The 12,468-nt window shown below is 37.6% G+C and overlaps 1 protein-coding gene, 1 long non-coding RNA gene and 1 pseudogene across 2 annotated transcripts; 2 read left to right on the plus strand and 1 right to left on the minus strand.

Moving 5' to 3' along the window:
• The first annotated feature begins 378 nt into the window (after positions 1 to 378).
• Positions 379 to 1,248, plus strand: LOC108809615 (germin-like protein subfamily T member 2). The gene has a single exon (XM_018581758.2). The coding sequence runs from the start codon at positions 475 to 477 to the stop codon at positions 1,117 to 1,119; it is 645 nt and encodes a 214-aa protein (XP_018437260.1). The 5' UTR covers positions 379 to 474; the 3' UTR covers positions 1,120 to 1,248.
• Positions 1,249 to 2,795: 1,547 nt separating this feature from the next.
• LOC108808422 (DDT domain-containing protein DDR4-like) lies at positions 2,796 to 6,431 on the minus strand (annotated as a pseudogene).
• Positions 6,432 to 10,068: 3,637 nt separating this feature from the next.
• LOC108812886 (uncharacterized) lies at positions 10,069 to 10,869 on the plus strand. Its single transcript, XR_001943509.2, has 2 exons — positions 10,069 to 10,247; positions 10,602 to 10,869. It is a non-coding gene; the product is annotated as an uncharacterized LOC108812886 (long non-coding RNA).
• Positions 10,870 to 12,468: the final 1,599 nt, after the last annotated feature.

Consider the following 12,468-nt stretch of genomic DNA (forward strand, 5'->3'; position numbering starts at 1 on the left):
GGGTGCTGAACAAGATAGTTAATTAAAAACAAATATTATACATGGAAATTGTCACTTAGAAAACCCATATAGACCTGTCCAGGCCAACAAATTATTGAACATAAACTATTTAAATTCTTACCAACTGATTTATTTATGAAACAATCTTGAATTTTCAATCACTCCCTTTCAAATGAGTACTAAAAAATTCTCTTTTATTCTTAAAGACAGAGCTTAAGTCATGAAATCATTATGTAATTCATGATTAAGCCATGAGTCCTTCTCTAATTAACCATTGACTTTGAAATATTCTGCAAATTCTTGTCTTTTCGTTTGCTTCTTACGACAAAATCAATGGAAAAAAACATTATAATACATTAGAAACAGATTAAAGGAGAGAAACAGACTAAAAGAGAGAACAAGTCAAAATAGTTTTTTCCCCAACCATTATAAATACAAAACAGAGGATGCTCTGTTTCATCATTCTCAAAAGCCATGACTTCTCTCCGCATCTCCTTCCTTCTAACTCTCTGCCTCTTCGTAACCCCATCCCTCTCATCAGACTCTGACCCTTTACAAGACTTCTGCGTCGGCGATCTCAAAGCCTCTCCTTCCCTCAATGGCTTCCCTTGCAAGTCACCAGTCTCCGCTTCTGACTTCTTCTTTTCCGGCTTAAGCATTCCTCTAAACACCTCAAACCGTAACGGCGTAGCCGTGGCCCCCGCCAACGTCCTGACCTTTCCGGGTCTAAACACCTTAGGACTCTCGATGAACAACGTCGAGTTCGCTCCAGGCGGGGTGAACCCTCCTCACTCGCACCCTCGTGCAACCGAAGCAGGAGTTGTGATCGAAGGCTCTGTTTTCGTCGGGTTCTTGACCACAAACAACACTTTGTTCTCGAAGGTTATACATGCCGGAGAAATGTTTGTTGTCCCTAGAGGGTTGGTTCATTTCCAGTGGAACGTTGGTAAAGGGAAAGCACGTTTGGTAACTTCCTTTAACAGCCAGCTTCCAGGATCGGCTGTTCTGCCTAGTACTCTGTTCGGTTCTATGCCTGAGATTCCAAACGCGGTTTTGACCAAAACGTTTAGGACTGATGATGTAACTGTGAACAATCTCAAGTCCAAGTTTGCTGTTTGAATTTTTATTTATTTTATGTTTTCTACTAATATGATATTTCTCAATTCTATTTTATTGCAGTAATGGTGTACATTTATGTGTAATAATAGTTATGAAAAATATATCATGACCAAAAGTTATAAAGCACAATTAACATTTTTTTTTGTGTTTTCGGAAATTATATTTCTCATTTCTATTTTATAGTAATAATCGTACACACTTGTGTGTAATAACACTGAAACTAATCATTAATAAGTATAGATTTCTTGACCAAAAAAAAAAACATTAACAAGATCATATTTCTCATAAAATAGAATTGAGAAACATTTTCATTTGGTTGTGATCTGCGCAGCTACTTCCGAATTCCATGGATCAGCCTTTGAAAATGACTCAAAGAACTCATTCTCTAGCAAGTTGTTTAGTTTCTTGACTAAACTATTACTGAAAAGCCCCCTTTTACCAATCATAGAGATATTGTCAAGAAATGGTATTTAACTAATTTCATAAACCAACTATACAATATACATTTTTAACAGCTAACAAATTCAATTATCAAAACTTCATACGTTGTCAACTTATGGTATTCAATTATACATTAAAATTTCAGATATGCTACTCCAACGTGAACTATATGAGCATTTCCAATGTATTATTCCATATTTTACTCCAAATTGGTGTAACTCCAAAATGAAATATGGTTTTACTTCAATGTATTACTCTATTTCTTACTCCACAAAAAATATTCACAAATAATTCTTTTTTATTTAGTGAATAATTATGAATAGTACCTTCAATTTATAAGAATTTAACAATTAAACCGAATACTTTATGTTTACAAAATTTCATAAAATAAATTTTAGTTAATTTAAATATTTGTCACTAAAAATACAATTAGAGTTTTCTTACAATTTTAATTGGTACAATTTTCATCATATGCAATTTCCTAATTCAAAAACAAAATAATGCATTAAAAACATTTAAAATGATTTTTTGTAACTTGAACTACTTACATGATTTAAATGTTTGTGCATACATCAAGCTCAAGAAGTACATATGTTATCAATCAAAATGTTGACCCACAAGATAAACAAATTCATCTATTCCATTTGAACAATACTTCACTGATTCCGAAAAATAATTTACCGAATTATTAAATTATTTATTTTATAATATTATATTATTTTATATGGTTTGTGTTTTGTTTTTTTTTTTAATTTATGCCTGTTTTATGTAAAACTATTAAATAATAATTTTTGAAATATTTTATTTTGTTATTGTATTATTTTAAATATTATTTAAATATAAAATAAAAATATTTAAGACTAAAAAGATTGTTTCATAAATAAAAAGAGTTCAACTCCAAAATTGGGTAATGGCTGAGATTACTCTATAAATGAAGTAACCCTAACCATTACTCCATTTTGGAGTTAGATATGAAATGAAATTGGAGAAGATTTTACTCCAAAATGAAGTTTGGAGTGAAAAATAAAGTAGGGTTGGAGATGCCCTAAGCACAAGAGTTTTCATATTAGAAGCAATTGTTTCACTTGGATTGTTTGTTTATATAGCAGTATGAGGAGAAGAAGAGATATAGACTAGTATTGAAAAAGGCCGCTCCCAATAGCTTGGAAATCCAAAGAACAACTCATTTTCTTTTAGCTATAATGGACTCCAAGCTCACAAATGATACATGGGACTAACGCAAAAAGAGATTCACATCTTTTAAAGGATTACTCCGTTCAGCAAAGTCTCTCATACCAAAATCTAAGAGACCATGAACGTGCTTAAATGGTTAATACAAAAGTTAACTGTACACTAATAATAAGTCCACAACCAACAGCTAGTAGGGAATCTCTGGTTCGCCCTCTTCATTGTTTCCCCTTTCAGGATAAGAAAAAAATATGACTAAACTAATCTACACATACTCTTCTTAGGCCTCTCCAACATTCTCCACTTCACTTATTAGCCGAGTTTTCCTGAAAACATAAAATCCAACAGGGCAGATATCTTGCTTATCATACATACAATGGTGATTGACCAGAGGGAGCAGCTTTAAGACGGTCTCAATGTCTTTTTCTTTTGAACTATAAGTCGGTCTCTATGTCTTTGCTTATAAATTCTCTGTCTTATCATCATCCTTCGAAGCTGTACTTGGGCCATCATCAAAACCAGATACTGGAGCAAGCTCGTTTAAATCGAGGTAATGCCTTTTGCCTACTACACCCTCAACTTGTTCTTGCTCTGTGTCGTTTGAATTGTTCAGTTGATTATTCTCTGTACCATTTGTTTTCTCTGCATTGTCATTGGCCTCTCTGGGCTGCTCTTCTTCTTCTTCTTCTTCAGCAGATTCTGTTTCAGGGTCATTTGCATTTTCTTCCGAATCCTCACTTCCCATTGTGAAATTCCCATTCCCTGATTCATCAGAATGTTCATCTGGCTCAACCAATCGTTTACGTTTAGCCGCTCCTGTTACTTCTTTGTCTGATTCTGAGAACTCATATAGTTGGTAATCGATCCTTGTTGCTCTTTTACTACGTCTCAGGCCTGGCCGGGAATCATTTGACCTTGATCTTGACTTAGCTTCTCTCCGTGGCATTTTCTTACCTCTTCGAGGTTCATCACTATCTTCTTCGCTGCCACTTAGAGAATCTTCTTCTTCTTCTTCCTCTTCCTCGTACTCAGCATTGTCTTCATCCCAATTGTACTCTTCATCTCCGTTCTCTTCCTCTCCCTCTCCCTCAGAACCACTAGATAACTTCTTCTGTTTACGCTTCCTAAGATACTCTTCATCATAAACTGCTTCCCCAACAGTGTCATCACCGCTTTCAAATTCTGCATCATTGTCTGAAACATTTTCAACAAAGTCGGTGGCTGAATATCTCTGGGACCGTTGCCTGCGCCTGTTACTGTCAGGAAATTACACTCAGTTAGTACAAATTCACTTCGCAAAGATCTGGTGAGAAAATTATAAGGGGGGAGAAGAAAAATACACTGTGTCTTGCCTTCTGTCCATGGATTCATCTCTCTGCTCATTGAACTCATCAGAATAAGCAAAATCAGAAGATCCCGCAGATGCTGTATCGTTCACAGGCTCAGCTGGGCGGGTTGAACTTGTGGAACTGCCATTTGCAAGAGCGTCCAATCTGGCTGATTCTCTTCTGTGGAGGAAAGGTTCTGGTGATGGATGCATCTTCCTGAGATAAGGTTATCAAGAAAAGTGGAACGTAAGAGGCAATAACATGTTAAGAAAAACAACAGCAGAGAGATGTTTCAATGCAAGCAACACTCAAGACTTACTTTGTTTTCTTGATAGCTTCATTTATCGACCTATCATAATCATCTGCAGTAATATTGAATGGTTAGTAAAGCTCTTCAGTCCAGTAGAGATTAAGCTGGATATTTAATCAGGCATAGATGCAAAAACAAAGTACAGGCAGGGGCCATCGTAAATTCCCAACAAGGTCATAACCTTACCAAAAGTGTATCTAACTGGCTTCCTGTCACGAAGAGAACGGCCAGCACCAAGACCATCAACAACTAAATAGTTATCAAGGAGAAGAGCCTGCCTATGTTGCTTTTTCAACAATTTTTATTTCCTCTGAAAGGGAAAAAAAATCAATTATAAAAGGATGCCAGTTGCTTACAACTCGGCATTGATCTTCAAAAGCGGTCTAAAAACCTTCAAGCAACAAAAAAGAGAGAGGAGAACTTAGTGAGTAGCTAAGAACACAAGAAGGAGAGAAAGAGAGAGAGAGAGAGAGAGAGCTCACATGTAAGAAATTGAGTACGGAAGCAAGTTGCCACATGGACCTAAGATTCCACCGCGGCATCTGTGAAGGCTCCGGTGGCGAGACAAGAGAAGTGACGATTTTGCTTTTCCCGGAACTTCCTCCATCGCATTGCCTCGGTTTCACATCTTCCTCGTCCGCATCATCATCATCCACCTCTTCTTCCCTCCGTCGATGCTCCTTCTTGAGAGGCTTAACCATTCTCTCCGCCGCTGCTGCGCTCTAACAGTGCAAGAGCGTGAAGGCCTCGTTCTCCTTAGCGAAGTAGGATCCTCCGCCGGAATTTTGGTTTCCGTCACCGGAGAAGCATCGTCGGCCGGAGAGTTGGGGTTCCCCGGGGAAGCCATCAAGAGGTTGAAATTAGGGTTTTGTATGTGAAAAGATGGTGCTGAATGATTTGAGATTCTTTAGGGCATTGTGGGGGAAAAATCAAAATCTGTTAAGCAAAGAGAAGGAAGGAGGGAAAAGTCTCTCTCGAGAAAAAACAAACTTTGCAAAAGAACCCCCACCTTCATCTTCTCCGATCTGCTCCGGTGGCTGTCAGCCGGGCGCGTGGTCACCGGAAGCTCTCTCCCCTTGAATTCTTCTTTTTACTTTGCTCCGTCTTCATTCTCTTTCTCCAATCCGTCGAGATACTAGGTGCTCTGGAAAGGGGATCCGCCGCGGGATTTCTAATCTGCTCCGAAGAGGTTGGATCTGTGGTTAGGTGACTCGATCTGGAGTTCCGGTGAGGCGGTGAGGGTTGAGGTAAGGCGTAGTCGGCGTTTAGGGTTTGGCTCTGGCGGTTCTCGATTTTATTTTGTAGATCTCGTCGGGGTTCTCGAGCTGGAAGCGAGTGGTGGTTCAGTGGTCTCTCTCCCCGTGGTGGTCGTCGTGCTGGTTCATTCGAAGAGTGTTCTTCGTTGTGGAGAGGAGGGAAGAGCTTCCTCTTAACCGTTGGCTTGTGGTCTTGCTGAGGGTTAAAGGCTTTGTCTCTTGCTCAGGGGAGGCGGTTGTAGTCCGTCACCGGCACGTCCTTAGCGGTGTGGTGGCTGTGTGGTTGCTACTCTTCTTTGGAGTTATCGTGTGTAGCTAAAGGTGATGTCCGTGTCCTGTCGTCTATGGCTGTACTCCGCTCACTTTGCGGCTGCTCTTCCTTTGCATTACTGTCTCCATTTCATCGATTCGCGGTTGCTGTGTCCTTCTATGTTTGGACTCGTTCAGGCCTGCTTCTAGTTCCTCCTCGTTTCTCCATCAATGTTTCACCGGAAGCGCATGAAGACCGGTACAGGTTCTCTGTACCAGAGCTAGGATTCACCGGTTAGCCAGGTCGGGTCAGCTTGTGTCTGGCCGGTGATGTGGAGACCTCGCTTCAGTTTCCGTCATCCCGATGTGAGGAAAGTCTCGGTCGTTAGGCTACCTCGCAGACGGTTCTCTTTTTCTATGCAGGTTTTGAAGATTGCGGTTTGATGATGCTTCTTTCTCAGCCCGTTGTTTTAGGTAGGCGGTTCGATGGCGGCAATAGTGAGTGCTTTCTCGTTTAAGATTGCGTTTCAGGCGATGTGTGGCGTTTTGTACATCCCCGGCTTTGGTGGCATCTGCAAAGCATCGTGGTAAGTATTTGGAACAATCCTCTACTGGTCGTCCTGAGCTTCAAAGACGGTAACTGTTATAAGCTTTGTGGAGTTCATCGGTATCTAGCTACTCCGGAGACGACATGGGAAGTCCCGGCATCCGAAACAATAAGGAGAACCTCACCGTCCCGTGATCATTGTTGATGGTTGAGAACGGAAACCGATTCCAAGGAATTTCGAAAAACGGACTAGTGGAATGTGCCGGGTTTAGTGGGTGGGCGAAGCTAGGTCGTAATAGTTTGACTTTGGAGATTTTGTTCAAAGCGAGTTTGTAACTGGAACTGATTTCCCGATTATTCGGGTTGATTTATTATATATAATTAAAAAAAAAAAAAAAAAAAGAAAAGAGAAGGAAGGAAGAGAAAAGTACAAATGCGTCGACTGTTGTTGGTTTTAAACGTTGTCGTTTTGGATTCTCTGTCTGGAGAGAAAAAAAAAAAGAAAAGGAGGAATATAAAAGATGGTAAAAAAAAATCGTCAGATAGGTCATCAATGATCAGGGCCAGGGGAAACGACGACTCAGCGAGTGTGTGTGAGACACAAGACCAAGAGGAGAACAAGGAGGGCTTAACAGATCTAGGGCATAAAAGATGGTAAAAAAAAATCGTCAGATAGGTCATCAATGATCAGGGCCAGGGGAAACGACAGACTCAGCGAGTGTGTGTGAGACACAAGACCAAGAGGAGAACAAGGAGGGCTTAACAGATCTAGGGCGATCTCCAGATATATCTGTCGTTTTTTTAATATTAAACCAAACCAAAAAAAATTAGAGTTATGACTTATATGATATGGCTTCAATTATGTAAATTTCCGAAAACATTGATATACTCTTTTAATAATTGCTTCTACCGGGTCACATGTAGTATATATTAGAGTTGACTTATAATAAAAAGGGAAATTCGGGAAAAGAGAACAAAAAAAATTATGTCTGTCCGTTTACAACAAAATCAATTTTTTTCTACTTTTGGACTTCTACTACTCTTTAAGGTTATAAAAATTCATATAAATTAATATGAAGCTTGAAGTATTCAAGTATGTGTACATATGAAAAATAATTTTTTAATAAATAAATATTTGGAATAACAATTTGCAAAATGATCTAAAAGTGTAAATATATCAGATCTACCATCTACGACGTTTCAGATTATGCAATCTACTACAACTATAACGATCTACACGTGGTAGACTGCGAAATACACCAAAAACATATAAATCTACAGAGGCAGAGTACATAATATATATTTTATACACTTGTCTGCATAACTGGTAGATCATTAGCCCTAATAAATGTTCTTATGTCTTCATTCGAAGAATATATTTTCTTCTAAATTCTCATTTGTCTACTGTCTCAGTATTCACTATCTACCTATTCATCCATATTCTACCGGTTGTAGAAAGTACCTTCTACCGGATCCGTAACCAAATCCGAAAATCTAGGAAATAACTGTCACAAAATATTACCTAAATCTATTAAATCTTTTTTATTTCCTTTTTTAAAATTATATTCCCTAATTTTCAGTTCATCGTTGCCAACCACTATTTAGAAAAAAGCGTTTTGATTCTTCTCCTTTTCATAGTTCTCCCAAACTTTTGGCAATCAAATCTTCAAAAATACACATCTAAGTCTATTCTAGTTTTTGGAAATCATCGGGAAGAAACGGTTGGAAATTTCATTTCAAACACCCACACGATTTGATGTAACTTGCAGTAAAAAGTATGAGGTGAAAACTGTAGATTTATGTAGTGAGTTCGCAATAAAAAATATGAATTATTTTTTTCATCAATATTTGCTCAAAAAAAACATTTTTGATATATAAGTTGTAGTATATATTATTTGTTAAATATAGATAATATTAAAGTAAGAATATTTTTTTAAAAAAAATGCATAAATTAAAATTAACTAAGGATGTTGACATGCCCGTGCCTCCATTCGAGAAAATGAAAGCTTTCGCTTAGAGTAGTCATACTTAAGAAAATAATAGACATATTTTTGCAAAACCCTCATTGAGCCAGCATCAAATCAATGGGATGTGGAAGTTCTCCAAGAACTGATCGAGAAGTCTGATATTTCTATTATTCAGAAGTCTTATCTTCCTCATCAACCAGTGGCAGATGGAATCATCTGGCCATATACATCAGACGGTAACTACACAGTTAAGTCTGGTTATCATTATATCACCACTTCCAAAGAGGTTTGTGCTTGCACCCCCACCACTAGCGACTAATCCAGATTTGTCAAAGAAGATTTGGTCTGCATCAATTCCTCCGAAATTTAAACACTTCATCTGGAAAATGGGTTCTGGAATACTTGCAGTGAAAGATAATCTCATACATCGTCATATCCCTGTGGATCCTACTTGTCCACGGTGTTGTCATGATACTGAATCTAGTCTCCATGCTTCTTTCCTATGTCCTTTTGCTCAACAAGTATGGCGACTATCAGGTTTACCTATTTCTATTACTGATGAAAATGTATCTCTTCATCAAAAATTAGATACTATTTTCTCCTATGCATCAAGATCGGACCTTTCAGATGAACATAAATTGTTACCATTTTGGGTGATATGGCGCTTATGGAAGTCTCGTAATGATTTACTTTTCAACAGAACTACTCATACAGCAGTTGAGGTCATTACTAAAGCTCGAGAGGATTTAAAGGAATGGTTAGACTGTACGCACACTCCCCGCATAATTATCTCTAATAGAGGTACACGTTTCTGCAACAGGGACCACTAACTGGGTTCCTCCCCCCCTAGGATGGGTTAAGTGTAACTATGATTCTGCTCACCGTGAAGGATCTCAAGCATCGGCAATGGGATGGGTTATACGAAATAATCAAGGTATACTTTTGGAAGCAGGAATGAAGAAATTTGAAGGGCGATCTACAGTAGTGGAGTCTGAATTATCAGTGTTAACTTGGTCGATGCAAGCATGTGTTTCGTTAGGATACAAGAAAGTAATATTTGAGGGAGATAACCTTACCATTCTCAAATATGTCAAACAAGAAGCAATTAACCATCGGTGGTATTACATAACACAGTCTTTGATTGGAAGATAAGATTCGAGTCTGTTTATTTCAATCATGTTAATCGCAAAAGTAATGTTCCCGCAGATTATTTGGCCAAAAAAGCAATTGTTTCTTCGATGGATTGGAGCATGTTCCGATCTTGTCCTCTTTTCTTGTATAATTATATTTGTATTGACAATATCTAATAAAATATGTTTTTAGCCGAAAAAAAAATAGGCATATTTTTGCTAGTTACTGTTTTTAATTAAGGTATATCTATGAATTATATTAGTTTAATCTAAAGAGAGATTTACATTGTAAGTCACTTTATGAGTTATAATATCATTTTAAGTCACTTTATACTACTAACACACTTTTTTAACTTTTCCATTACTTTATAGAAACAATTACACTCCAAGTCACTTTTCATCTTTATAATATCATAAAGAGTCACTTGTTGTTACCGGGACACTTTGTCCAAACCTTCATTTGTTACCAAAAAAAAAAACATGAAATCTCTATTCTATCCTTTTTCTTTTTCTTCCTCCTCCCACCACTGAATTCTTCATCGCTCTCTCTCTCTCTCCCCTTCCCAATTTCTTCAAGTTCTCAAACTCTCTCAAGAGCTCAAGAACATAATTTCCTCAATTCTCAACGAAATTTTGTGATTCTTGTTGCTGAGAACTCGAAATCCCTATCTCTTTCTCCTTATAATCTCGGTTTTCCTCAAAGCAAGCTAAGGTACTGAGATTTCGAGTTGATTTTTCTTGGTTGAAAAAGTTCAAATTTTTAAAAGTGGGATTTGCTCGATTTTTTGTTCTAAAATCGTTATTTATGCTTCCATTAACTTGATTGATGAGTTGGGTTGATGAAAAACGAGTTTAATTGTCTTGAATTGAAATTTCAAAAGTTAGGGTTCTTGAGAATTGAGATTTTCGAATTTTTTGGGGAAAATCGTTATTTATGCTTCCATTAGCTTGATTGATGACTCTTGCTAGGCGATTGGTGTTTACTGATCTATGCTTGATAAATTGGTTTATGTGTGATGAAAAATCCTCATGAGACTCACACACTTTCCAGGTCTTTGTTTTGTAGGGCACGATGGGGAGAGCCCGTGGAAGAGTGATCAAGGAAGACAAAGGAAAGGGACTTACATCTACTTCCCAAGACCAAGCTGTCACAGCAGATGTCAAAAGTATTAACTTACAAAAAAGTTTCAATCTTTCTTTGAAATGTTATTAACTTGTTACAAAGTTTCAATTTTTTTGCACTGGTTATTTGTGGCATGTACATGTGGATACGAGACATAGCATATACATAGTTTTCTCGATGTACATGTGGATAACGTGAATATGTGTACATATAAGGCACTCTCTTCTACTTGCAATGACTACTCATATTCTCAAAATTTTGATTTCACCAAAACCAATTTCCTACATCTATTTTTAATGACACTTGAAAGTAATCCAAATTGGCAAGATGATACAACTGAAACCATACTTAGGCCAGGGCAAATAATCCATACCCGATAACCCGTACCGAACCCGCACCGATAAAACCGGGTCGGATCGGGTTCGGATCTTGTCTAAAAACCGATTGGGGCTGATTATTTGGTATAATGGGGTATGGACCGGTTCGGGTTAAATACCAGGATCCATTCGGGTTTTCAGTATATCCGATGTAATAACCCTAAGACTAACTTTACCATTTCCCCTCTTTCGATTCACGATTAGATTTGTAGAATATCCAGAAAATCTCAACTTTCTCTCTAGATAGATCTAAATCTCCCTAAATCTCAACATCCAAAATCATTTCCTAACTCTTATCCTTTCCGAATCTACTCTTTTGCAAGTTCTAAACCCTAGATTATCTTCACTTATATAAGCGTTTGAGATGGAGAGAGTAACCCATCAAAAAGTCTTAATTTCCTTCCTCAAAGACGTCAATAGCACATTCAGAGGTAGTCTTCTTCTTCTTTGTACTTGATTAGTTAGTATTAAGTTGTGTTTTTTCGGGTTCATTTAGCGACCAAAAAAAAAAGTTTTGTTTGCATTTCAAGACTTTTTTTTATATGCGTTCGTGTCTTGTTTCTTAAGTTCGTGTCTTGTTTCTTAAACTGTCCTACTTGTGTTTATGTATTAGTCAATAAAAGAATTTCTTATGTTTGTTCTTTTCGATGATTGTGAACTTTGGTATTGTCAATAACTGATTTGTTTCTTTACGTGTTGTATACTAAATCATTTGTTGTCAACTTGTTTTAGAATAAAGGTTGTCTTATGTTTGTTCTGTTCTGATAATTGTCAACTTGTTTTTGTATGCTTGTTTTGTTTCAGAAGCTTGGTAGTTTACCGTTCGTTACTTTGAAAATGTTTGGCAATTATATTTTTGGTTTTATTAGAATTTAGAATAATAATACAAGTCGCTTGTATTGGCGTATTGTGTCAGTGCTTCATGTCCTGAGTATTGATTTTTCTTTATTGCTTGCAGATGGATTCATCGTCCTCTAAAAACCCACAAAACAATGGTGCTGACAAAGAACATGAAGTTGAAGTTGAACATGTAGACTGTGAAACCATTGATAGCCGTGGGAAGAGGAAGGAAGCTGACTCACCGTGTGGAGAGAGTTCTCGGGCAAATAAGATGCCAAAAGTTATTGTGCCGAGGTCAGGTGTGTGGAAACACTACACCAGAACAAAGGAGAGCCGTGACAAGTGCATTTGTCACTACTGCCAAAAGCTTTTCTCATGCCAGACAAAGTCAGGAACTTCCAATCTCCAGAAGCACCTGCAAATCTGCAGAGAGTACCAAGCTCACGTGATCAGCCAAGGGAAGAATCAAGCTAGGATCGATAATGAAGGCAGTGTGAAATCATCAAAGGTGTCTGAGACGGTTTTCAGAGAAGCCTCAAATGAGTTATTGGTGTTAGCTGAGTTGCCTCTTTCTTTCATAGAAAGTACAGGCT

This window comes from Raphanus sativus, chromosome 6 (assembly GCF_000801105.2).
Source record: "Raphanus sativus cultivar WK10039 chromosome 6, ASM80110v3, whole genome shotgun sequence".
Taxonomy (NCBI): Eukaryota; Viridiplantae; Streptophyta; class Magnoliopsida; order Brassicales; family Brassicaceae; genus Raphanus; species Raphanus sativus.

Coding starts and splice junctions, on each gene's coding strand:
- LOC108809615 (XM_018581758.2), top strand. CDS start 475: ATGACTTCTCTCCGCATCTCCTTCCTTCTAACTCTCTGCCTCTTCGTA.